General features: G+C 40.5%; 2 protein-coding genes across 3 annotated transcripts; both read right to left on the bottom strand.

The window, feature by feature from the left end:
- Window positions 1-650: 650 nt before the first annotated feature.
- On the bottom strand, window positions 651-12,863 carry tcp11l1 (t-complex 11, testis-specific-like 1). Of its 2 annotated transcripts, XM_080028643.1 has the most exons (10): window positions 12,577-12,863; window positions 11,314-11,460; window positions 9,621-9,753; window positions 9,385-9,505; window positions 8,309-8,529; window positions 7,494-7,630; window positions 6,780-6,946; window positions 6,140-6,321; window positions 5,439-5,611; window positions 651-4,648 (listed from the first exon to the last, which is right to left on the bottom strand). In XM_080028643.1, the coding sequence occupies exons 2-10, from the start codon at window positions 11,450-11,452 to the stop codon at window positions 4,440-4,442; spliced, it is 1,482 nt and encodes a 493-aa protein (XP_079884769.1). In that variant the 5' UTR covers window positions 11,453-11,460; window positions 12,577-12,863; the 3' UTR covers window positions 651-4,439. The 2 variants fall into 2 exon arrangements, with proteins under 2 accessions (XP_079884769.1, XP_079884770.1); XM_080028644.1 differs by lacking the exon at window positions 12,577-12,863 and having other exon boundaries at window positions 9,621-9,749; window positions 11,314-11,437.
- Window positions 12,864-14,195: 1,332 nt separating this feature from the next.
- On the bottom strand, window positions 14,196-25,301 carry LOC307250591 (DEP domain-containing protein 7-like; the record flags this gene model as incomplete). Its single annotated transcript, XM_080027707.1, has 12 exons — window positions 14,196-14,407; window positions 16,868-16,943; window positions 18,005-18,130; window positions 18,302-18,444; window positions 19,044-19,198; window positions 19,734-19,889; window positions 20,526-20,730; window positions 21,293-21,486; window positions 23,176-23,271; window positions 23,409-23,550; window positions 23,746-23,931; window positions 25,235-25,301. The coding sequence occupies 12 exons, from the start codon at window positions 25,299-25,301 to the stop codon at window positions 14,196-14,198; spliced, it is 1,758 nt and encodes a 585-aa protein (XP_079883833.1).
- Window positions 25,302-26,188: the final 887 nt, after the last annotated feature.

The raw sequence follows: 26,188 nt of genomic DNA, 5'->3' as shown, positions 1-26,188 counted from the left end.
TGTTCTAGTTGATATGGACACGTTCGGTTAAAATCCAAGAAATCACACACTTTACAATGATTATTTTATCTGAATTATGTTATTTCTAATATAATTCAATAATTCAAAATGTTGCTGTTGTGGCTCTGAAGTATGGTTGTCAGGGATGTTTTGCATTTATTGTATTTTTGGCTTCTTTTATAATAGTGACAGGACTCTGTAATATTAGAACACAAGTTCTGGCTCCACCTTGTGTTTAAAATGTAAACCACATGCAAACACATGGCTGAAATCCCACGACGGATCCTGAAGTTGTTTTCAAGATATTCAGATGGTTCTTTGGACAAAGACCAGAGAGCCAGCCATTAAAGCTGGAGGGTGACTTATGGTTAGTCACCACTAAATAACAGCTCATTAAACATGGTGTTCGCCTAATAAACCTAGAAGGCCATTAACATAAAATGGTGTTTTAGTTTAAAATAAAATAATAATAAAGGGTGTTAGAAGACGAACTCCATTTACCAGGTTTCACCGTCCTTCTCTCAGTCGAAAAAAATACATGAGCATTCCATTAGTCTCATATCTTAAAACAAATCTGCTACCAATATTAACAGGCAACATGTAGAGGCATTAAAGAAATGACTTTGCTGTATGGGACAAACAATGCTTTATTGGCATGTTGGATGAACACTTTTAAATACAAGTATCGGTGATGTGAGCAGTCATGAGCATGTGTTATTATTATGCATTTGGGGAATCAGCAACGTCAGTCTGTGTGAGGAAATGTTAAAAGCACTGTAAGTATTCATGAATGTGTCAAATATGTATGCAACGCAAATTGTTTGTTAAAATAAAAATAGTATACACATCCTATGAACCATCAGAAATATTATAAATAAGTTTAATGTAATTAAAAAACAAAGTAACAATTTAAATGAGCAACAGTTCAAGTTGGTCCATTACACTAGTCTGGCTTCCCTTCAGTGCACATCAATGTATTCAGGACAGGTAGTTTCTTTTCTGTTATCTAATATACTGTAAAATCTCCTGTAATAACTGACTTTTGTGCACAATACAAATACAAGTTAACACACCCTTGATTTTTTATCCTATGAGTTTTCTTATAATTTCATGTTCAATACACTTCAAGAATTTAGTACCCAAAATGTTACTGTTACTCTTAATAACTTGCTCAATGGAGAGAAGACCTCTCAACCTGTAAAGGGCGTTTAGTGTCTTTGTATCTACTGTACTTCCTTAAAAATTAAGTGTTCAAGACAGATGGAAGGCAACTGCTGTCTTGTTCACCCAGCTGCCAACCCGCATTTTACCCGCTTTCTAATTCATTAAACTGTTTCAGTAGCACCGAGGTTTAATAACTGGCATCCACTGGGAGTTGTTACTAAATACTTGGTCAGGGTTTCTATTCATCAAATATTTAAGTGCAGGGAATTAGTTCCAGACCCAAACCTCTGCTAGTAATAAATATTCTTCCTACTTTCTTCATAGATAAAACTTTTTTTACAAACTTTAATTATCCCCACCATCTCTGCCAGCATTTAGGAGCACTCCACAGTCGTATTTATGAGTTGACAGAAACTCAGGACACAGACACATATTTTGTTGGATGAGATTACCTTAAGAAATGGTACTTCATCCTTTCCAAACTTGGTTCCCTTATACAAGGGGGAAATGCCACTATTTCCTTGGAGAATATGCAACTAAATGAACACATCTAGCGAATATTATGGCCCTGACAAATAAATAATAAACCAGTAATTTTTATATTAATGCAGCTTGTTTTCCCAACAGTGAATGGTTGGGAATTGGGTGCATCTGCACATAACTGTATCTGTATCTGCTGCTGGGAAAATCTAATCGTCTAATCATTTATTATTGCAAGATGAGTCATAAAAATGATTCATTCGCTTCTGTTAAAATGCTATCTTTATTTGCCAAGTTAGATGGCAAAAGCAGGGATAATAACTCCTTGTAGTCTTGTTGACCAGGAAAACTCAAATTGTTTTTGCATGTCTATTTTTCTATGAATTAGAGGTGCAGGCAGGTTTGATTTGGTGGTTTTCCAACATTTGCAATATCTGTGCTAAACTAAGCTAATCAGCTTATGTCTGCAGCCCTGTATATTTACCGTACAGAAGGGAGAGTGATATTGATATTTTCATCTGAAAAGGAGTGTTTCCCAAGATGTCAAGCTATTCCTTTAATAAGCTTATCATCAAGTGTTCCTGTGAATTCTCTCCATCCACGGCATGTGTTTACATGTCTCTGCCTTGACACCATTTCCTACCAACTCCTGACAGGTTGAGATGCCTCTGGAGCACTCCTATATAATGGCAATAAACTAGGCAAAGAACACTCATAAAATATGTGCCTTTCTGAGAATTGTTGGCCAATAAGGACTGATGTTATACTCCAAGACACTTAATAAATATAAGACCCTGAGTCTTCTTGACTAAATCTTTAAATATTTTAGAATTGACATCATAGCTTTGTTAATTCAATACTGTATCTCCTTTTTTTTGTAGAAGGACATTTGTTTATACTTTGCTTAGTATAGTACCCATTACAAATAGCATTGGTTCCAATACAGGCATTATATTGGATGGATATCAAACTATTACACTGTGTGCACAATTATTAGGCAAGTGAGGATTTTGGCCATATCATAATTTTTATGCATAGTTCCCAACTTCAAGCTGTATAAACCTAAGTGCTTATTGGATTTAAGCATATGGTGATGTGTATTTGAGTAATGAGTGAGGGTGTGGCCTAAGGAGATCAACACTCAAGGTGTGCATAATTATTAGGCAGCTTCTCTTCCTCAGGCAAAATGGGCAAAAAAAGAGATTTAACGGACTCTGAAAAGTCAAAAATTGTAAAAAGTCTTTCAGAGGGATGCAGCACTCTTGAAATTGCTAAGATATTGGGGCGTGACCACAGGACCATCAAACGTTTTGTTGCAAATAGCCAACAAGGTCACAAGAAACATATTGAGAAAAAAAGACGCAAATTAACTGCTAAAGATTTGAGAAGAATCAAACGTGAAGCTACCAGGGACCCATTATCCTCCAGTTCTGCCATATTCCAGAACTGCAACCTACCCGGAGTGCTCAGAAGTACAAGGTGTTCAGTGCTTAGAGACATGGCCAAGGTAAGGAAGGCTGAAACCCGACCACCACTGAACAAAACACACAAGTTGAAACGTCAAGACTGGGCCAAGAAATATCTGAAGACAGATGTTTCAAAGGTTTTATGGACTGATGAGATGAGAGTGACTCTTGATGGACCAGATGGATGGGCCCGTGGCTGGATCAGTAACGGACACAGAGCTCCACTTCGACTCAGACGCCAGCAAAGTGGAGGTGGGGTGCTGGTATTATTAAAGATGAGCTAGTTGGACCTTTTCGGGTTGAAGATGGCCTCAAAATCAACTCCCAAACCTACTGCCAGTTTCTAGAAGATACTTTCTTCAAGCAGTGGTACAGGAAAAAGTCTGCGTCTTTCAAGAAGACCATGATTTTTATGCAGGACAATGCTCCATCACATGCATCGAAGTACTCAACTGCATGGCTAGCCAGTAAAGGCCTTAAGGATGAAAAAATAATGGCATGGCCCCCTTCCTCACCTGACTTAAACCCTATTGAGAACCTGTGGGCCCTGCTTAAATAGGATATTTACAGTGAAGGAAATCAGTACACCTCTCGGAACAGTGTCTGGGAGGCTGTGGTTGCTGCTGCACAAAAAGTTGATCGTCAACAGATCAAGAAACTGACAGACTCTGAATGGAAGGCTTGTGACAGTTATTGAAAAGAAGGGTGGCTATATTGGTCACTGATTTTTGTTGTTGACATGTCGGAAATTTTTATTTGTAAATTTTGAGTTGTTTTATTATTCTCACTTTAACGGATGAAAATAAACAAGTGAGATGGGAAAATTTTCGTTTTTTTATTAAGTTGCATAATTCTGCACACTAGTTGCCTAATAATTGTGCACGTAAATATTCTCGTAAGAAAGACAAAACCTCACTTTTACTTTCGTAAACATTCAGGTTTAGGTTCATTAACATTTTGGATTGACCGAGAGCACTGTAGTTGTTCAATAATAAAATGAATCCTCAAAAATACAACTTGCCTAATAATTGTGCACACAGTGTATATATCACACTACCCAGTCCTACTTGGAATACTGAACACAATTTAATGCAAGATGGCTACTGTAAGGTCTCAAATATAAAGCCTGAGATTTGATCACACAAGCAACACTGAGTTAATGCAGCTGAGATGGGAGCCAGCGTTTCATTTGATTATGTCAATTTTAAGTTGCAAGCTCTGCGAAGCTGGCCTCATCTGCTGAATACAGACCAGCCCCCTTAAATCTTAACAGTTACTAGTGAGGGGAAAGTACAGGACTACAGAGCATTCTCCACATCTCAAGTGTATTTACATCTCCCCTGCCGCCAGTATTTTGTGGAGAATCTTTTGGTAGAACGGCGAGAAGACCAGCTTGTTGAAGTTGACTAGGCGACCGAAACGAACGGCCAACTCCTTCAGCTCCCTGCTGACTGGAGCCAGGCCTCCGGGCAGAGCAGGAGGGGCCTTGTGGTGACTGGACTCCAGGGAAGCCAGCAGGTAACTCTGGATCCGGGAGTCTGAAACAATAGGCAAGGCACATTTATTTATATAGCACAACTCAGACACAACGCCATTCAAAGTGCTACTTAAGGGCATAAAAAATACATCAAGACATAAGAAAATATCAAAATAGCATTTAAGACCTGTCCAAGTTGACCCGAGTGCCCTGGAAGGTTCATAGTGTTTGCAGCACAGAAATGTATTCTGGCCCTTAACCAATCAGCGAGTTATACATAAAGGAGATCTCTGTCATTGCCAAATCAGTGTGTGTACATTTATATTCAACTGCTGAAAGTTGATCACACGTGTCACTCAGTGCGTTTACATGCAGACTCATAATCGGATAACTAAACAAATAAGACCTCAACAGGACTTTTAAACTGCATGTAAACACCTTTATCCGATCTACTTCGGACACAAATCGGCACAATAACGGACAAGAGAAGTCGGATAAGAACACCTAGATAATTCGTTCATTGTCGGCTTTCTCTCTGCATGTATACAGTGATCGGACATCGAATATCGGACTTCTCGTTCTGTGCTTGTGTGCCTGCGCGTGATAGGCTACACCATGGGTTATTGACGGAAAAGAACCGGACGTGGCTCTAAAACCACTTGTTGAAAGCATGGTTGAAAGGGCTACAGCGCCACCTAGCATAGTGGAGACAGCCATGCATCGGACATTTATCCGATTTCTGAAAGGCCATGTATACTCAGACAAGTGACACGGTCCGTTCGAGTGTCTTGTTCGATATATGTGATAATCCAATCTAGTTGTGCCATGTAACCGCACTGACAGTCACTTACCCATCAGCTTACGGACTGTGTTGTCTAGCTGGATGGTGGCTGAGATTTGGCCCCTCAGAGTGCTCTTTCTGTCAGCAGAGAATGGAGAGTACCCATGTTGGCTCAGACACTGGCTCAGCTCGACACACAGTTTCTCCCCGATGGTCGCCAAGGCCTCCTGTGCACTAAAAGACCTGAGGGTAGGCAATAAAGAATATTAAAGCGTGGCAACACAACTTGCATATGAATTGTAAAACTGGTGCCAGCAATAAAGAGATGGAAGCGCAATACATTTATTGTTTTTTCTTCTATTTTGGGTCACTTGGTGGCAGTAGAACAGACTGAAAACAAATCTTTGGCAAGATTCTCAATGTTTGATTTTTTTTATGGCTCAACGTGTCATTAAACATTTTGTCTATTTACAGCTCTATCCGGCATGGGACAACAACAGCAGTGATTTAAAGTTGTTTTTCTGTCCACTTGATGAATCTAAGTCCCAACATTGACTAGTTATAGTAACTTGTCATTAGTTAAATGAACACTTTTCCTGGTAAACTGTTCATTTCCTAGAAAATACTTCATCTTTGGCCTCAATCACATTCGGGCCACTAAACCCCTAAACTAGGAAGTGGGAGTGAAAATGGCCTGAACCCTAAAAGCAAATAAGTCTTATGTAAAAGCCCAATCAAACATGTGTAAAAATAAAAAGCAGTGATACTCACGGCGTGTGCATGTCTGCGAGGATGACGTGGATAGTGTTTTTAAGTGAGTCCATCAGCCCCGGGAGGCCTGAGATGGCCTCCCCCGTGGTAGTGTAGACTATGAGGAGCAAAGAGGAGAGCAGAACCAACTGCTCAAACTCCTTCTGCATCTCCAGGAACCGAACCTGATCCATCAACAGAGTCTAGATGCAGGAGGGGGGGGGGGGGGGAGAGACAGCTTATGAAACCAACACCAGAAATACAACAGTGGCAGCCTTCAGAATTGACAGGGTTTAACTAAGGGCTGCTCGCTAATGGCAAAAATCATGATCGTGATCATTTAGATTAGTGTCGAGATCACAATCATATTACATTATAAATACATTGACTTTCGACACATCATGCATTTAGTAACTTTATGTAAAAATAGATCGGAAAAGCTGTCTTTTTATCAGTGATTGAGACTTTGTTCTCTGAAATTTCCTTGTATTTTAACAGAGTTCAAATGTTAAATTAGAAACATCATGACATTGCAAAAAGGCTTGACATGACTTAAAAAAAAATATTTTGTAAAAGTCGATCATCTGATTTTTAATAATGGTTTGGGAGTCAACATTTTTATTGTGATTAAAATTCAATGAATTGCACAGCCACAGTTTACCTCTGGGAAGGGGTCTGAGGCATGGTCCCATCTCAGCAGGCGCAGATAGGCGCGATTATGGACATCCAGCAGGGGGAGCGAGGGGTCGGACGAGGCGCCACCAGCCCCAGAGTCTTTCAGGCATCTGGCTGTGTCCTCAAGCCACTTCTCAGTGTAGTCTAAGGCATCTGAAGAAGAGAAACGCTACGGCTTTACCCGAACCCAGTGGATCCATGTTTTAATGTTTAAAAAACATATGCTGCAGCCAACCACTGACCCGCGTCAAGTTCATAACACTTACAGCTTCAAGTAAGCATTCCATCATTTATGCACACCAGTCAGTCCTTTTTCCTGCATTTTCTGCTTATTTTCAGTGATGTACGAATTTATCTGTATAAAGATAATATTCTACTGTACTTCCTTACATAAAACAGGCATGCTAACACTAGTATGTATGATGCTTTATTTTTGCAAAAGTAGCTATAAGAAATAGTTGACTATTTTGACAGACAGTTTAGTTTCAGGGAGGGCCATAATTCACTTGCTGCATCACTGCAATGCTGCAGGGAAGAGAAAAAAATAGAAACAACTCTGCTTCCAAACACCAACACAAGTCAAAGCGGCTATACTGATACTGCAATAACGTCTGACGCCAGACCTGTATGTCATGTCTTAACATGAATAAAATATAATATGACTCAGGATTTTAAAAAAACAAGGGAAAAGATTGCTTACTGGGTTGTTTGTCCACAAAGTCCTGGAACTTGCTCCTCTCGTACTCAACGGATTGCTGCATCAGATGAGGCCTGAGGCTGCTCACCGCAAAGTTAGCCATGTCCACCTTCATCATGTCCAGCACAGAGAATATCTCCCTATAAACAGGGAGGAGGAGGGAAATGGAAACAGAATTATATGGTGTGAAATTCAATCCTCTTTAAATACTAAAGGCAAACTGAGCTGGCGTTTAACATGACATAACACATGACACATGAGTTGACACTTCCTTTAAGTTTGGTGATCTGCTAGCTCATCACGTATCACTCCAGAACAAGCTGACTTCTGAACGGTAGTGGACTGGAATGACATTTTGCAATCTCAAAATAACCTTAAAATGTCATCAATCATTCAAAATGCACCTTTTAACATGTTCAATATTAATATGGGTGCTGGAAAAAATTATAACAGTAAGTTGGCTTAAACCACTGCCACCAACCCTACAACAATGGCAAGAGAGATTTATGAAAGTATATGACATGAATAAAATAAGAGCTAAACTTCATCGTGGGTCTGGCCCATCAGAGCAGACTGGACTTCAAGAGACAGGCTCTAAAACAGAGCGTTTCAGACAGAGGATGAAAAGGAGAGATGCGGTAATGGCACTGTGAAATATATCAAGGGTTATTTTGGACACTTCACGGTGAAAACTGCTACTAGTCGAAACCCAAATTGCCATTTTGACCTGAAAATTAGCATAATACGTGAACTTAAAAGGCGTAGAGCAGAGCTATTAGCAGAGCTATTAATAGTCTCACTCTTGTCTGTGGGCTTACTTGAGCATAGGCACCATGTCAGTGGTCTCCTTCAGCTTTCTGATGTCCTCGTCTCTGCAGGGGGCGCACAGCGAGCCCATCATGCCCACAATGAAGTGGGCCAGTCCACTGATGTCCAGCGTTCTGCTCTCAGCCTGCTGCTGGATCAGAGGCAGGTCCAGGACCTCGTCGATGCGGGCGCGCAGACGACCGTGGTTGGGCAGCAGTAAAGACATCAGTGTCTGGATAAGCAGGGACAAGAGATAGATGACTGAAGGTGGAATGATTGGGTGAATCAAGGGATAGTTGTTGTAGTGTGTATCCAAATATGGTAAATCCATGCAGCCACTTATCATAGTACAAACACCTGCAGGATCACATCTGAAGAAAGAAGCCGGCAGTAATGCTGCACGATATCAGGAAAACTTGCGATACGCGATAACAACATCGTTGAATATGGCGATGACGGTGTGACTTGTGATAATTAACAAATACTTAGACAGTAAGTAACCTATACAGACACTGAAAAATAAATTAAATGCATTATTTCCTGTGGGGGGAGACTGGCCAGACTGACAATACATCTGAATCTTGCAGACAGCCCCTGCTGTTCTCTGGCCAGCCTGCCCCTCCCATGTTTACAATATCAATGTATGTATATTAGAACTGTCTGCCTCTCAGCCTGTCTCTCCTCCAATTCCACTGTAATGTAATTTAGACGCCTCCCCCCATGTGGAGTAAATGATCTTTAAATACGTGATGATTTTAAGGAAGGAGGCTTCACTCTTTGCAAAGATACCCAGTCGTATGGCAATCAGTGAAGCCCTCCGGAGAATCCTTGCTATCTCGAAATAAACCTTTTGCTTTAACAAACGTATCATTCTGCTTTATCTCACTTCATTCCAATAACGTAGTTTTATTGTACATTATCTATTGATCACTGAAGCAAACATCTTTGTGCCCCCCTTTACAACATTTTCCGGTAGGCTATATCTGATTGGGCAAATATATTGACATATAGAGTGTGAATGCCTGGCTTAAGTGTATTGCCGTTCAAGCAGTCTTGGGCCTGAACAACATAATGACCCCTTCCTCACCTCTTTGATCTCGGTCAGCAGTTTGATGGCGTGTCCGTACGCCGGTGGATCCTCCCTCAACTGGGCTTCCAAACAATCCCAGAATGCTTTGTGCACAATCTCCTTCACTTTGCGCTCCAAGCTGTGCGAAGGTGGGGGGCAAATTAAGGTCAGTTACTTCTGCGGCCATATAAAGAACTCACTCAAAGACAATGCCTCAGAGGACACACAGTCACTGCGTCTGACCGAACTCTCACCTCCCTTCAGGAAGCTCTGCTGGCTTGACTAGAAAATCCTTGTTGACCATTATTTCATGGGCCAAAGCCATGTTGGTGACTCCTTTAGCTGTCCCCATCAGCTCCTCCATGGACACGAACCTGGGAGGGCTGGCTGTGAGGAGACAAACACAACTACACATCAGAGTGTATATCAGGGGTCCCCAAACTACGGCCCGCGGGCCAAATGCGGCCCGCGGCCCGCTTTTTATTGGCCCGCGGCCGATTTTAAAAAGATAATGTAATATGGCCCTTTGAATTTTTTTATTTTTTATTTTTTGCATTTCTTAGTTAACCCACTAGTGCAGGGGTGTCAAACACTGATTGATTGGCCCGTGGCACATTTTAAAAATATAATGTAATATGGCGCTTTTAATTTTTAAATAATTTAAATGCACTCATTATATTACAGAGAAATATGTCCCATAAAAGAAAATGAGCAACAAGCCCATCCCAGAAGACCCTGCATAATATTTTATTTTAAATTAATATTATTATGGAAAATCTATGCGTCCTTCTCTAATAGCTTCTAATTCATCTGACACAGTGTCTCCATTTTTTTTTCATACAAAATTCTTCAGATTTAGCCTCTTAATTTCCCTCTCAAAGTGCACCAGATTCATGCATTTCGCTTTAAAAACTTTAAAAAATCTCCCAGGGGGGCATACCCCCGGACCTCCCTAGGAGGGTCGGGACCTTGGCTGGATACTATTTTCACCCTGCTGGACATTGGACGCAAAGGCAGAAAACACTGGGTGTATCATTGGCATATAAACAAGAGGGGAAATGTGTCTGTTTAGCGTGCAAGGAAAGTGTTGCCGTGAAGAAGGATTACAATTTACGAAGACACTATGAAACTAAACATCAGAGCAGCTACATGTCCTGATAAATGTGTTATTTTTGCAAAGTGGCCCGGCCCTTCGTAGATTTTTCTGTATGTGGCCCTCAGTGAAAAAAGTTTGGGGACCCCTGGTGTATATGGTCTACCATAAAGCTAAAGACCAGAGCTCTCATAGTGTTGAGGAGTAAAATAGACATGAGTTATTCCAACTGCCGACAAACTCATTTCCAAACAGAGCACATTATCTCACACTTCCAAGTGGATTTAGTGTGACTGAAGTGAAAGCAGGCACACACAAAATACAAGATGTGGTAATTCCCTCGAGTGTTTCCTGCTGTTATCATTCAGCGTGTCTGTTCATCACACCTCCTTTTAGACAATGGTTCCATCCCTGCCCCTGCTGAGCCATTATCAAATTTAGAATACATGCGCATCTCATGTATCTGAGGTGTTATGGAAGCCCAGGCTGCTTTGATAGCGGCCTTCAGCTCGACTGTATTGTCCAGTCTGGTGTGTCTCATCTTCCTCTTGACAATAAACCATGGATTCTCTATGGGGTTCAGGTCAGGAGAGTTGTCTGGCCAATCAAGCACAGTAACACCTTTAAAAAAAATGTCTGAAATATATCACTTTATGTCTAATACATCTAGAATATATGGAACTTTCACTTTTTGAATTAAATTACATTAAAAAAAAATAGCTTTTCCAAGATATTCTAATAAGATGAGATGCACTTGTCCTGTATACATGAACAATTAAGAACTATCAGTATGACTACGCCATCTAAGGTTGCTGTCTGACCCAGTGGGCTTCCCCTTTCCCCAGTTTCCTGACCTTGCGGAGTGTTCCCTCTGTGTGGGCTGGTAGTGTTAGCCCGGACCCTCACCCTGGCCCTCGCCGTCTCCTCTAAAGCCTCCTGGCTGCTCTCCTCCTTCTCTCCTCCACCCTCATGCTGGTCTGCCTCCTTTGGCATGCTGTGGTCTGCAAGGGAACAGATGATGGCTTAGGTGGTAAAGATTGTGATGAGGAAAAATGAGATCTTAGGCTGTGAGACAGTTTGATCGACACATCAGGGGGGGTCTGAGCATAAGACAATAGACTGGGTGTAACCTTATTATTGAGAGGTGTGGAATAAGCCTTTGTTAGATTCATAGGATGGCAGGGGATGTCTGACAATACAGACAGAGTAGTGCACATATTACATTGTCCCTTTTTATCATGTATGATACTATTATACCAACAATAACTTAAGGCACTGTAATATTGTCTTACCATGGTGGTTAACATATAGCTCTTGGTTTTGGGTCTGTGTTACTTGGCAGTGAACTCAAATCAGAGAGATATTAACACTACGCACAGGCTAGACTTAAGTAATTGTTTAATAATGGCAAGTGATATCTTCATCTCAATATTAAACAATGCTATTGCACATGGCATGTTTTCATGATATCGTGCAGCCCTGCTGTAAAGTTGTAAAAGTCAGGATAGCCTATCACACTTTCCTATTGTGTGTGTTAGATGCATAGACTGCATGCAACCGTTATGTCAGTGATCTATCCAGCAGGAGTTGTAGCCGATTCGGTGGTCTGTGCCACCAGCTGAGTGGTCCGTACCAGTACCTCCAGCACCCCCTGGTGGTGGCACACAGTGGTCTGCGGCAGAGACCATGGTTGTACAGACCACCGAATCGGTTACAACCCCCTCTCGATCTATCCAGCTGGTCATGCAGTAGCTTGTTGCTATATCAATCAATGAGCAGTAATTGTGATCAATAAAGTATTTCTGATTCAGATAATGTGAGGGGATGTCATGATGATGCAGTGCAACACAAGGAGAGGTGCAGGTTTGTTGTTGTGATCTACAGATAGTGACATCACCCTGGCATTGCACCAGAATTGTGCCTTAATAATCACTACAATGTCTTCTAGTTTCCCTACAGCTAGGGTGCATGCAATACTCGGCAGGCATGCAGAACTCAGCATAACACCGGCGCCATGCTAGGGATGAGGAGGTGCTAAACATGACTCAGGAAAACACAAACAAGACTCGTGGTACCGTGTGTGACATTTCAGTCTAGTCTGTGGCGACGGTACTGACCTTAAAGTCGGACTGGGCAGCCCCGTAGAACACAACAGAAGGTTTCTCAACTTGTCCAACGCTAGCTTTTAGTCCGTGGCTCTTTGTCAGCAACAACAAAGCCTTGTGACGCAGCTAGTCCGTTAGTTCACAACCCTTTTAACATACGTCCATTTTCACAACGCTGTCATGGCAGGCGGAACTGTCACACCTTCATTCACCACTTCACCCCCTGCAGACCCCGTTTCCAACAGGAGAAAGGCTTTCTTTCATCCAGGAGAACTGGAGCTTGTTATTGTTTGCCGTAGTCGGTTACCGCTAACCAACAGACTCTTCCTGTTTTGGGTGGGGCTAACGTGACGTCAAGGCCGAGCCCTCTTTCGCACACACCCCACTATCTATGTAGGCTACACCAGACAGCACCAGACCCACACATTTGTCTATATGTATGTAGCCTATATTACATTTTTTCTTTATATGTCCATGGCTCTGACCCATAGACTGTTTTCTGACCGTGGCTATCTTTTAAGTAGGCTAAAGCCTCTTGTTTGTAGCGGAAACCATAGATAGTAAATAATAGGTGGAAAACGCATGGCAGATATTGGGTAACCCTGCCGAACCGTTCTGTGCTGCTCAGAGGAAACGAGGCATGATCTAAACAGCGACAGACATACAGCTGTTGATCCAGATCAAAACGGGACAAACCACCAAATGTGTAATCTTTATTGAGAGGGGAAACATATTTTGTCTGGCTGCCAAAGGCTGCTATGTCATTGTCTGTCATAGGCTATCATCAAGAGCCTTATTTTACAAAAAGCTCAATTCAGATAGCCTATAGCCTAAACGTGGACAAAATATAGCCTAGACAAGTTTCTTCTTTCCTCGTGGACCTAACCAATAAAAATGCTTTCATATGCATGTCTGCCTCAGCTGATCACGAGTATCAATAATGTAGGATATGTCCCTCAGTTCCGAGTGCGATGCTGACGTCCGCACGTAATCGGTGATTAATGAATGAAGAGTAAAACAAACATTTATTAGATGATTATGAGACCCAAGGCAATTGCCTACCTTTGCGCGCGCACGCACTTCTTTCACTAAATTGAAACATGTATTTTTCAAAATCAACATTTAGGCCATTATTCTCACATTTGATATCCTGGTCATGAATTGTGATTAAATTGGATAAAAACGTGTTTTAGTATAATATATAATGTAGATGAGGTTAAAAAACAGGTCACTTTTCGTTTTTTGATTTCCAAACGGATATGGATGAACGGAAGGTACACGGATTCCGATAGTATCACTGTAAGCAATAGTAAATTAGTCCTTCTCTTCATAATTTTCAATTTTTATTTTATTAAATAATACAACAATAAAAATAAAGAAATACACACATACTTGCAATCGCATGCTGTTGATGACTTTCCCCTGTGCATCTTTACAACTGCTGCTAAGATGTAGGCCTATCATCATCCATCACAAACAATTCTGTTGAGTCACTCCACTTTTGTCGGACTGACCAACTACTGTATGTGTAAAAAAGAAAAGAAAAAAAAGGCAAAAACCAGCTATTGACGAAACCAGCTGTTCAAGTCATCAGAAAACGTTGATGCCCACGTCACTCTTTCAACACTAATTTACAGCACACACACAGCAGATTCACCAAAGTACTGGTTGAATATCTCTGGGTGGGCTTGGTAAAACTGTCCGAGTAAGCGCTTTTTCTCCTTGGCGGAGATCTTGGTGTCCAGGTGGATGCTGTTTAGCAGAGTCCACAGCTCCTGGTTGGTGGTCTCCTTTGAAGACTCAGTGTGGGTCCTGCTGGGGACCTGCTGACAGAATGTAGAACCTGAGAGCAAAAAAAAACAGTGTGAACAAGGAGAGAAATTAAGAGCAACATTAACTGTGTGTATATGGAGATAACAGATGAAACAGTAACATTTTCCAAAGGAGATGAATAAAAGCATTTCTCTGTTGGGGTCATCATTGCGAGCAACACCTTCCTCATTACATGTCATATCATCTAGTGTTGATACAAATATATTAGGTAGAGACACTGTAGCTTTTAAAAAATTATATGTAAGATTTAAAAAAAAAAAATAGTTTAAAAACATTCCTTTTACAAATGAAAAGTTTAATTCATAAGCAATAAAACCCACCTTTCCCTGACTTCAGTACAGTCAGGTATGGTACAATTAGAACATACAGGCTCGGTATGACCAGTAGCTTAGCGGTGACTAATGTTAGCAAACTTGAGATGGATTGGCGTGAAACGTACAGAATACGTTTACTGGCTTTGACTATTTTCCGCTTTAGTAACCAACACTACATTTTCCTATTTACTTTACGCCATAGTCTTGCAATTGTGGCCACAGTGGCTAGCGTTCAACAGAAGGGGCACTGGCTCGCCCAAGTAGCATCAATTATGCATAGAGGTTATATTTTGTTATTTGGGTAAAGAATCATTTTTAACTCTTAAAATACATTTTAAAAAGGAGCCTGCTGGAGGGAAATATCTAAAATATTAAACCACAAAAGAGATTATGCTAGAGAAATGGCACGTAGAGGTAATTTGTTCTCCTCTGGTTGCTGACTTTGGGAAGCAGTGCACTGTAAATATTAAGAAATCAGGACAGATATGAATGAAACTGTTTTTTTAATCTGTATGTTAAAACTTGGTTGTAAAGCCAGGAAAAGAAGATCATCAGTAGGTCTACCATTGTTTAAAAAATATCTACAGTGAGGCCACTCAAGACCACAATGATCTTTTAAATCCCCGAAGCAGGGGTTTTAAATGTAAGTTTATGTCTGGGATGTTCCAGGTAAAAAGGTGAAACGACAGTAAATATTTTTTCACAGATATCATATATGTCTTTCTGCAGCTGTAACCCAGTAAAATGTTAATATCATTTAAAGTAAGACATGCATTATGACTTTTAAATCTCTTCTGGTATTTAAAAGCAGAGGGATGTTTTGACCTGGGGCCTCATTTATAACGGTGTGCGTAGAAACCATCCTAAAACATTGCGTCCGCAGAAAGCCAAAAATGTGCTGCGCAAAAAAAAATTCAGATTTATATAACTGTGCGGCGCACAGTTGCAGGCAATCTTCCCTTTATAAATACCCACCTGCGGTGAATTGTGCGCAGACGATCTCCACCCCGTGTCCTCCCACTTCACCTCCCAGTTTCATCCCACAATCTACCATACATGGCGAATGCTAAATAGCTCCTGAATATGATGACGCACTTAATAAGCACGGAATTTTGACTGACATGAGGAAAAAAGGGAGGCAACGCGGCCGCAAAGAAAGCAACTGTGAAGGAAGAAAGCCTGTGACGTCGTGCATGTGCTGCAGAAACTGGCACACACACATACACACCCGCGCGCTTATCACATATCATGATTGGCACAGTCGTTGTAGCCTAGTCTTTGTAAAGCAGTTTCGCCCAACTTTGTACTGCATGAAATATCACGTATTAGCGTAGGCCTACCTGTAGTCCTATATGTAGGCCTATATAAAATATGGTGTGACAAGTGAAATAATGCCTATAGTCAATTCGAGAGAATTGTTTATCTCCCGTGAGGTCCACACATTTCCAACAACGTCAGATTATAGTTATATCTTCCAGGGTGAATTGTTATGGGAAAGAGATGTGTGTAATGATTTGCTAAATTCATAACATGATTTTATCTAACGAAATTACAGTTTTAATTAATATCTGTTGGGCTTAACTTTGTACAAAACTACTTTTTACACACCTTAAAATTTGCTCTCCCGCTGGCCACTCACGGAAACACCTCCCGACGTATAGGATATTATTATAAAGTAGCGCTATAAGATTCAACTTATAAAATATAACCAAAGCATGTAGACCTAGGCTACTTGATAAGTAATTCAACCTACATCACAACTGCATGCCATAGACTACAGTAGCCATATATTCACAACTATAGGTAAGCTTATATATTTTATTGACTAAATATATTGGGTGCCAAGCATAATTTGTCTGTGTTTTTCTGATGACTGAGCTTTATTTCGTGGTGTTGCTATTGAGTGTCGCTGATTCCCCGAGTCAGGAAAACCTTGCGGTAGCTCTACGCATGGTCGAAGGTTGGCGTAGGAATACGCACACTTCTCCGCAAATAATGTCTTTATAAATACCAACGTTTGCCACCGCACATTTTCCCGCAAATTTCTTCCCGTCTACGCAAGGTTTTTGTGCGCCGCAAGCTTTATAAATGAGGCCCCTGATCTTTTGTGTTGGGACTCTGCTGTTAAGAGTTCCACCCATGAACATGTCCCTTACCCGTCACGTCAGGGTGCTTCCCCTGTACGAGGTTGGCCAGCCTGTCACTCACTCCTTTGTGCAGAGCCCCTGGGATCTGGAGCAAAGAAAAAAAAAAGCCTTTTGTGGATAAATTATTAAATGGCAGGAAACAGTTTGTAGATTAAATGTCATGTCTTTTCTGTTCAAGTTTCCACCTGCTCTTTTCACTGAAGCCCTTGCCCAAAAATGTCTGTGGCAGCTTTATCTCATTTTCTGACTATATTTTGCAACACAATTTGAGCAATTTGTTTATACAACAATGAGTAACAGCAGCAACGAATGTCAAAGCTCAAAAAAAAAGAAAAACTTTTGAAGTCAAAACAAGTAAAGCAAATCCTCGGATGATCTATTTATTTCATTAAACAATTCTCCGTGAAGCTAAGTTTGAGAAACAAACATTTAATTAGAAGTCACTCATGTGAATGTTGTCCTTTTTTTTAACAATAGGAAAAAACGCATGCATGTCTTTATCTATTAATATACTAAAAGGAGAACTTCATTGATTTTACGCATTGATGTCAGCATAGTAGGTGTGGGTGGTACTACACAGCCTGTGAAAACAGTATAATGTCTGAGAAACCCTGACGATGTCATTGTGATGTCATTCGGATTACCTGAATTTGAGGACATATTTACTGATTTTGAACAAGTGTTCTCCAGAATCGCTGATTCCACCTTTAGCCTTTATAAAAACTTACACATAATATCAACACCAACAAAAACATTTATAATAATCATGATATCGGATAGTATCGATTTCGGCTGATATCCAAAACCAAGATATCTAATCGGAACCGAAAAATAATGGATCGGTGCATCTCTCACAAGCAAATGTTAGCATGCTGATACCCTTAAAGGAAATGGTAAGAATTGTACCTGCGTCAGCACGTTCGGATTCTCAATTGAGAGCATGTTAGAGGACATGTGCACTATAAATAGGCAGAGTTTTCAGCCATTTTTTGGGGGGGGCTTGTTGATCATGCGAGTCTGCCAACTTTTTGTGAGTACAATACTAAATCTTCAACTTTATCTTTAATGAACCCAAGTAAAGAGAATTCAAGGAGAAATACCCAAGGCAAGAAGTACAATGTATTCCAATTGCACCCCCGGCCATACCTTGAAAATGTCCTTTATGTTGCTGAGCATGAAGATGACCATCAGGTCCTCATTCTCCTTGGAGAGGGCCTTGCTGTGGACAACTGCCCTGGAGAAAGACCTTTTTACTGCCAGTCTGTTCTCCATCTACAGGTTAAATAGTACAGGGAGAAAAAACACACGTACTGACTTTAAGGTATCAGATAATTAATATTAAAAAAAAAATACATTCTCAAGTCTTTTGGTTTGCTTTCAATTTGGAACGGGTTGGGTTCATTCTAAGATTGATTTAAATCAGATCTGGTCCGCAGCACTCACCTCCTTGTCCAGTTTGATCTCTTGTGGATCAGCTGCCACAGCCATGAATGTGAGCAGCCTGCGCAGCTCGTCTCTGCAGGCCGCAGGCAGCAGCTTCAGACATAGTTGCAGAGCCTCAAGAACCTGGTCCAACCTGGCATTCACTAGGGAAGGCAAGAGGGACACAAATGTTAGGTTGTTGGATGTAAATGAGAGTTGGGCAATTGGACCATTTTCACAAATCTAGAGAAGTCAACCAAATCGATCAAAATGTATTATAGCCCAATTTCACAACACACCATATAAAAACAAGAGAAGGTGCTTCAGCAGTATGAAAAAGAAATATGACATAAATAGTACCATACTATAAAATGCATTCGCAAGTGCATGTAAAACTAAACATAACATTGATATTCAAATCGACCAATAACATTTTGGGTAACCCTAGGGAGGTTGGACTAGGAACTAGGGATGATAAATAAGATAGTGCGAGTGTGTAATATTTTATAAGTTAACAGCAGAATCTTGTAAATCCGATCTAGCATGAACAGGGAGCCAATGTAATGAAATTAGAATAGGGGTGATAAGGTATCATTTTCTGGTCCTGGTTAATATTCTGGCATCAGTATTTTTGACCAAGCTGTAGTTTGCCAATTGTTGATTTTGGTAAGCCGCAGGAATGTGTATTGCAGTAGTGTAATGACTATGTCAATTTTTCTTCACGAGAAACTACAGTTTTGTGGGTGGAGATCTCAGCTCTTACCCAGCAAAAGGTCCATGATGGCTGTGTAGATGTCGGTCATGTGTTGGGGCAGCAGTGGAGGCCTGTCGGTATGGCTGTAGTGTTTCACCAGGCTCCTGTAAAGCAGCTGCTTACACTGAACCAAACCACTCGGGGAGAGACGAGGATGCTCATCACTGCCGTTGACTGGCATTGGCACAGAGCTCAGCACTGGAAACAAAGAGTGATTGACATTCATATTGTTTATTTATTTTATTTCAGTATCAATATACATTCAAATAGGTAGTAACAATATCAGTTATGTTATCTTATTTAATTTCACAGGCCTGAGATTAATACAAAATAAATAAATATTGCAACGTATATTAATAAATTGAGAAAAAGAAAAGAAAAAATAGACGGTACGAAATGAGTACAACAAAAAGAGAAAGGAGAGTCATGAAAAAAGAAATCTCTCACAGGATTTTATATTGTTATAATGTTAACAGTGTCAGTTGCATGCATTCAACACAAACCCCTCACATATTAAACCATAACAAAAGCTTATTTTGATCCGACATAAGGACAGTGTATAAAAGCATATGTTTATACATTTTAGTGTTGAGGAGACCACACTCATCCAGGAAGTGGCAGTAGCCTTTGCTGCTTTTGTGAGATACAATATACTAACCATGTTCTTCAAGACAGACCCTCCTATTCTGATTCAAGCACTTGCCTCCATCTTGTGAGCTGAAAGCGGCCTCCTCTGCCTCACACCTGTCCTGCTCCTGGGGGAAACTGTGAGGGAGCTCCCTGCTCAGCTCCACCACCGGCTGATCAGGGAGGAAGTCCAGACAGTCCAGAGCTGCACGCAGCCACTCATCTTCCCTGAGAGATAAAAACAGACAAAATATAGTATAATAAAACACTAGGATATATTCCTCTGTATTCTCAACTTCATCTACTTTTAAAGTAGATATTTTAGATTCCTTGTATTTGTATATATCGTTTTATTTGTTTATAACACTGATACCATGTACTGCATTAAGACTTCTTTAATCCAATATTTATTGGTAAAAAAAAAGTATCGAATTAACCACCTGATACCTGAAGCAGTTACACAAGTATGCACTGTAAATTAAGGCATGCAGTCACATCTGTAACAAGTCACAGGATGCCTTATGATGCACTGAAATGACTTTAAGTCAAAATCTGTAAATATCTCCTCGCGATCAGCTACCTGTCCGTAGTGTGTGTGCTCTGAAAATGGGCTTGTTGGAAGCTACGGTGAGCCCCTTAGTTTACATATCCTTTGTTTACAGAGCCCAGGCTGGTGTATTTACACCAGTTTTTTTCTCCAGCGCAGACACAGTACGGACAGGTAGCGGATCGTGAGGAGAAATTCACTGATTTTTAAAGTCATTTCAATAACAAGCTTTCTCCAGAATCGCTGACTCCACCTTCGAGTTAAATTAACTCATATCAAATAGAATATCAAATTCTTTTTTTAAAGCCAAAACACACTGAGAATCCCTGAAGGCCTTGAGGATCTGTCTGTCCAGGTGGTTTCTGCTGTAGATGAGGTCTGGGTTGCTGTGAGCCAGCATGTTAACTGCGGAAGGGGGGGAGGACGGGGCCCCGCTGGCCTGAAGGATGCCTTCCAGCACGGGGAGCTCCACCAGGTTTAACAGCCTCAGCAGAGTCTGCTCCTGCCACACCTCGTCTACCACTGGGGAGCGGAGCAGGACAGAAGAACACACAACATATCAGACTGTACTGTGGTAGGATCTACAGTATGGTACAGGGGGAAACAAAGTTAGGCCTTTTAAAAAATATTAATACACAAATGAATATATTTAAAAAAATATTTTACTGTCCTTTCTCATCTCTCCTTTCAAGCCTCTTGAGATATTGTGTTATTATATAAATGAAATGGACTTGATTTTTAGGTCTATATCTTCATCTGAGATTTTCCAGTCATCTTAAAAGAATAAAGTACAGAAGAAAAGAATGATGTCTGACCAAGGAAAAAAATAAATATAAGTGTGTGTGACATTATCAGTACTAGTTGCTGTTAAAAACCAACATAAACGTTGGTACGACTCAGATCAGTCGCTCAAAATGACAATTGACATCAATGTTGGTCTCTTGTCTTTCCAATTAATTTATGCTCATCACATTAACAATACATGTGTGTGTGTCACCCCAACCCTAACGCAAGAGCCTAAACCTGAAGGAAAATGGTCACAAAAGGGATGAAACACACACACACAATGACATCAATGTCTTACATGACTGTGGTAAAACGGTGTCTGTCTGCACTTTGCTTGGACTCATACTCTGACTGTCCACCAGAGGCTCCGCTAACAGGCCTGCAGTCGCTGGAGCATTTAGCTGGTCGGCCCATACCAATGTGTGGGGAGATTTGACAGGGGTGAACATCTGAATGTGTGAGCCACTGCTGGGACATGTCAGCTCTTGCTGCCTGAAAAGCAAAATCAGAGACGGGGAGAGCTCATGTTGGCGATGTGTCAAAAAGCATTCTGAATGAAGACTATAGGTCAGTTTAGGGGATATGAGTCATATGAGGACATTTACAAGGAAGAATAAAGCATTGGAAAATGAGGCAATGTCTCTGGTTCGGCTGCATTGATTTTTTTTTTTTTTTTTTTTACTGTCCATCCTGAATCTGACAATGTTAAATCAGAGAAGAAGACTTTTTTCAATAGAATTTCCAGAAAATGTACTATAGCCGGATATGCACAGTCAATGTTGTTTACTGTGATTGAACATTTCATTCATATTCCCAACGTAGGGGAAGGTGGGGTCAGGTGATTTGTGCGTTTTGGAAGTTGCAAAACCCCTTGTTTCTAGAAAACCGTGGAAGAAATTGGAAATGTGACCACATATTTAAGAAGAGCCATCCATTTGACTCATCCTGTAAAGAAGGGAGACACAAGGAATAAGATATAAGCACATTTAAGCTCAAAAAACTGTGTTTTGCCTTTCAAAGTAAAATTTCCATGATCAAGGTTTTTTGATTATTGTGTCTGAACAATTATAGACACGTTTGAAAACATTTGACACATGTTTTAGTGCTTTGGTATGCTACACTTTGAGTCTATATAGTTAGCACAATGTCAACCCTAAATTACTGCATCATGCCTATTATCCAAAATTCTGGGGATGGGGTGATTTGTGCGCAAGGGCCTGGGTGAGTTATAAGTAAGTAAGTAAGTAAAATGTATTTATAAAAGCACATTTATGACAGTTTGCACTGTCCAAAGTGCTGTACATAGTGCATTCAGTAGGTAAACAATGAAGGTACAATAACAATAACCAAAATAAAAGACGTAAAGCCCATACATCCACATAAACACAGATAGTAGTGCAGAGGTAAGATAGTTAATGGGGAGGAAACACCAGGGTGTACATATGGGTTTTGAGCCTTGATTTAAAGGCAGAAATGTAGGGGGAATCACATTTGTCAGGTGGCAGTTGGTTCCACAAGCACGGAGCAACTAGTGCAAAGTACATTTCTGAGAGTTGTGCCAGTGGCATGGCTGTATACGCTGGTCACCAAAAGAAAGTGATTGTCTACAGTAGCTCAGAAGAGAGTGACATCTCAATTCCACTTAACGACACCACTGATGAGAGTTCAGATGGCCAGAAAGATGATGATGGTGACTTTGTCATTGTGACACAATGACGCACAAATCACCCCACGTAGTCCGAAAAGCTATATTTCTTAAACAGTTTATTCCAGATCCAAAGTTTTTATTGCCAGGGATGCACAACATCCTGAACTATATGTACATATTTGAGTTGGAGACATAACTGTCAAGGCCTCACTTTAAAATCACTTTGAGTAAAAAGTTGCACAAATCACCCCACCTTCCCCTATAGGTCCTACCACAGATGGGTGACGCAGACAAAATGCTAACAGTTAGCATTTAAAAAGGTCAAACCCAACCAGTCATGTGCCTCAAGCTGTGCTCATAATTTCCATATGATATTGTCAGGAAACATTTTTGGCTCCCTACTATAATTTTAACAACACGCTGAAGTATTCACGCGTCACATTGGAATGACTTAATTTGGAAATACAATCATCTTAAAATGAGTCAAGTATAAGATGCAATGTGTGGTCAAGTCAATGATTTAGAAACAATACCCATCAGTAGGAACACTGCAGAAGAGTTTTTGGATCCCATTCACAAGCAGCCCTCTTTCCAACTCGTCGACTGAAGGAGTGCACACACCTTCAAACCTGTCCGGGGAAACCAAAAATAATTGGCTACCATGTTAGCACATTCACAGCCACTGTGTAGAGAAATTCTGACTGTGTCAAGAGAGGGGGGGGGGGGGGGAGGCTTTGTGAGCGAGCAATGTTGGTGTGTATCTAACCTGTAAAGAGCACTCTTGCTGTCCTGAAACACATCCTGCTTCTTGTCTTTGCCAAACACTTTGGTTCCCACCGACTCAAATACATGACAGTCCAACAGAGCCTGGCACACACAGGCAACTTTTTCCCGTGACACATTGGCACCTTGCATTTTTTAAACCAGAAACAAAAAGGGATAAGGCTAATTGTTTTAACTTATTTTGGTTTAAAAATAAAAAAAGAGAAAAAAAAGAGAAGATTGCTTAACCAACTTATATGATGTAAAACATGACAATGGCTACCTATATAAATAAAAACACTGCCCCAGCGCACACAGGCTAGAGACACACTCTCCCTCACCCTCAAAACCTTTGACTTCATGAAGGTGTTCTGCCACCACATCAACAGCCTCTGATCCCAGGAAACAGTCGCTGTGGGACTTGAGGTGAACTCTACGACGCTTCACCGTCACAGAGGATCTGAGGTGGAAGATGATGCCGCTCCACATACAGGAAGACTGGACTGATTTACTGGCCACTGCATGTGCTAAGACAAAGAGAAAGAGAAAAATCAAAGGAAAATGTACTCAAAATAATCACATGTTACAGATGTTCTGTATACTGGGTTCCCACAAAAAATTTTTTACCAAGGACTTCTCTAAACGTTTCAATTACATTTGACCCAATTCCCATAATCTTATTTAGGTACAGTACAGGCCAAAAGTTTGGACACACCTTTTCATTCAATGCGTTTTCTTTATTTTCATGACTATTTACGTTGTAGATTCTCACTGAAGGCATCAAAACTTTGAAGGGACATATGGAATTATGTACTTAACAAAAAAGTGTGAAATGACTCTTAAATAGGTCTTATATTTTAGATTCCTCAAAGTAGGCACCCTTTGCTTTTTTGACAGCGCTACAAACCCTTGGTGCTCTCTCAATGAACTTCATTAGGGAGTCACCTGAAATGGTTTAGCAAAGAATTCCACATGTGATCATTCAAAGTTTTGATGCCTTCAGTGAGAATCTACATTGTAACTAGTCATAAAAATAAAGGAAACGCATTGAGCGTGTCCAAACTTTTGGCCTGTACTGTATGTTTACATCATATGGCTCAATAATAAGAGACCCTGTGTTTCTTTTTAGCCATGTGTGTTATATTTGTAGTTCCAAAGTCAGAAATTATTAGACATGCATTTCCCAGGCATTCTTGTGGATAAGCAAACTGTTTGGTAATTGGTCATTTACTCACGCTTTCAGGAAAAACTGTCAACTAGCTGTATCCCAATGTGACTACATTTAAACAATCACACAGGTAGGCCTACATCAGGACTGGATTTTGAACAGTAGCCAAATTAACTTTCACAGACATGTTTTGGGATTTTTTCTAACATGTACAGGCGGGATTTAGTGGAAATCATTTTTATTCCCAAAACATTCACTTAATTCCAAACAATTCCCGAAAAAAAAAACGTTTCTCCGGAAATCATAACTTTTCCAGGAATTTCAGGACTGTGAGAACCCTGTGTAGGCTAATTGGTTGTAGTACAGATAAAGAGTATGTAGGCCTATAAGATAATTGGAGACAAAGCGTGAAGAAGAGTAGCCTACTAATGGAGGAATATGAAGGACAGACTGAGGAAAAACTGAAGTCTAAGCTACAATTAACAGCAATTAATTGGGTCAATTAATAGTGGTGATTGACCACGACAACTTCAGTAGCCGATGTTTAGTGTATGATAGTGGCTAGCATTAAATAAATAAAATAACCAGACAGAGGAGGCCTTCACGAGCAGCAGACTCCCCTAGGCCTACACCTCTTTGAAATGCGTGTTCGGGTCACCTACCTTGAGGACGCACACACAATTTCTCCGCTAGGTTCAATGCAGCGGCTCTTTCTCTTATTGAGGCCATTCTGCCTGCTATAGGCTATGGTGGGAAAGCAGCAGAGTAGGCTAAAAGTAATTTAATTAGTTGATAACAGGTGGACAGAAAGCAACCAGTGACACAAACTGCGTCCTCTAGTGAAGTGCTATTTGGTATCGTTGTGTTTAAATAGGCCACCGCTAGATGGCGCCAATTACACAGGAAGTCACACACGACACGAGTGAATTTCATGTCCATCGTGAATTTCTTTACACTGATGTCCCACTGTGTACTGAATGCTTACACGGAGATGTTAAAGCAAATAGGATAGGCCTGAACAGAATATTATTTTTAACGAATACCTTTTTTGTGTTTGTAAAATGGAAAATTGTATTAGCATTTATGCAGAGATTAAATAAATAAAATAGTGGAAGGGCCCTCAGAGAGTAACCTAACCCTAAGGATAATACAACAATTGGAGAAAAACATTGAATGTCCCAAATTACAAAGTATTGCCTTCATAAAACTTTTTATTATTTGTGCAATTTTACCTAATTTGAGTTAGTACTCATGAAAGATGGCAAAAAACGGTTATTTTTCCTGAGCGCGTGACAACATTACTTTTGTCTAGAGGCCCGAGGGCGCTGTTGATCCCATATCCTTTCCTCTCCGCTAAATACAACAAGTATCAAGGTATGTGGAAATATTTTCGAGCGATATTAACATATCTTTAAACACAATATCTCGAAAATAATAGTCAAACTACATTATTGTGTGGGTTGTGTAGGTTATAAAATTGGAGGCCGGTACTATTTCGTTGTAAGCTAGCTAGCTTTTGGTTTAGGCTAATATTTGGGCTAATGTTGAAGTCAGGGAAATAAAAAATTTATTATTATGAACTTTTCAGTCATAATTGAGTTGTTTCAAGCCCATGG

The sequence above is a fragment of the Ammodytes marinus genome (assembly GCF_949987685.1).
Source record: "Ammodytes marinus genome assembly, chromosome: 5".
In the NCBI taxonomy this organism is placed as follows: domain Eukaryota; kingdom Metazoa; phylum Chordata; class Actinopteri; order Uranoscopiformes; family Ammodytidae; genus Ammodytes; species Ammodytes marinus.
The sequence above is the reverse complement of the archived record's forward strand: the minus strand, read 5'-3'. Positions and strand labels throughout refer to the sequence as shown.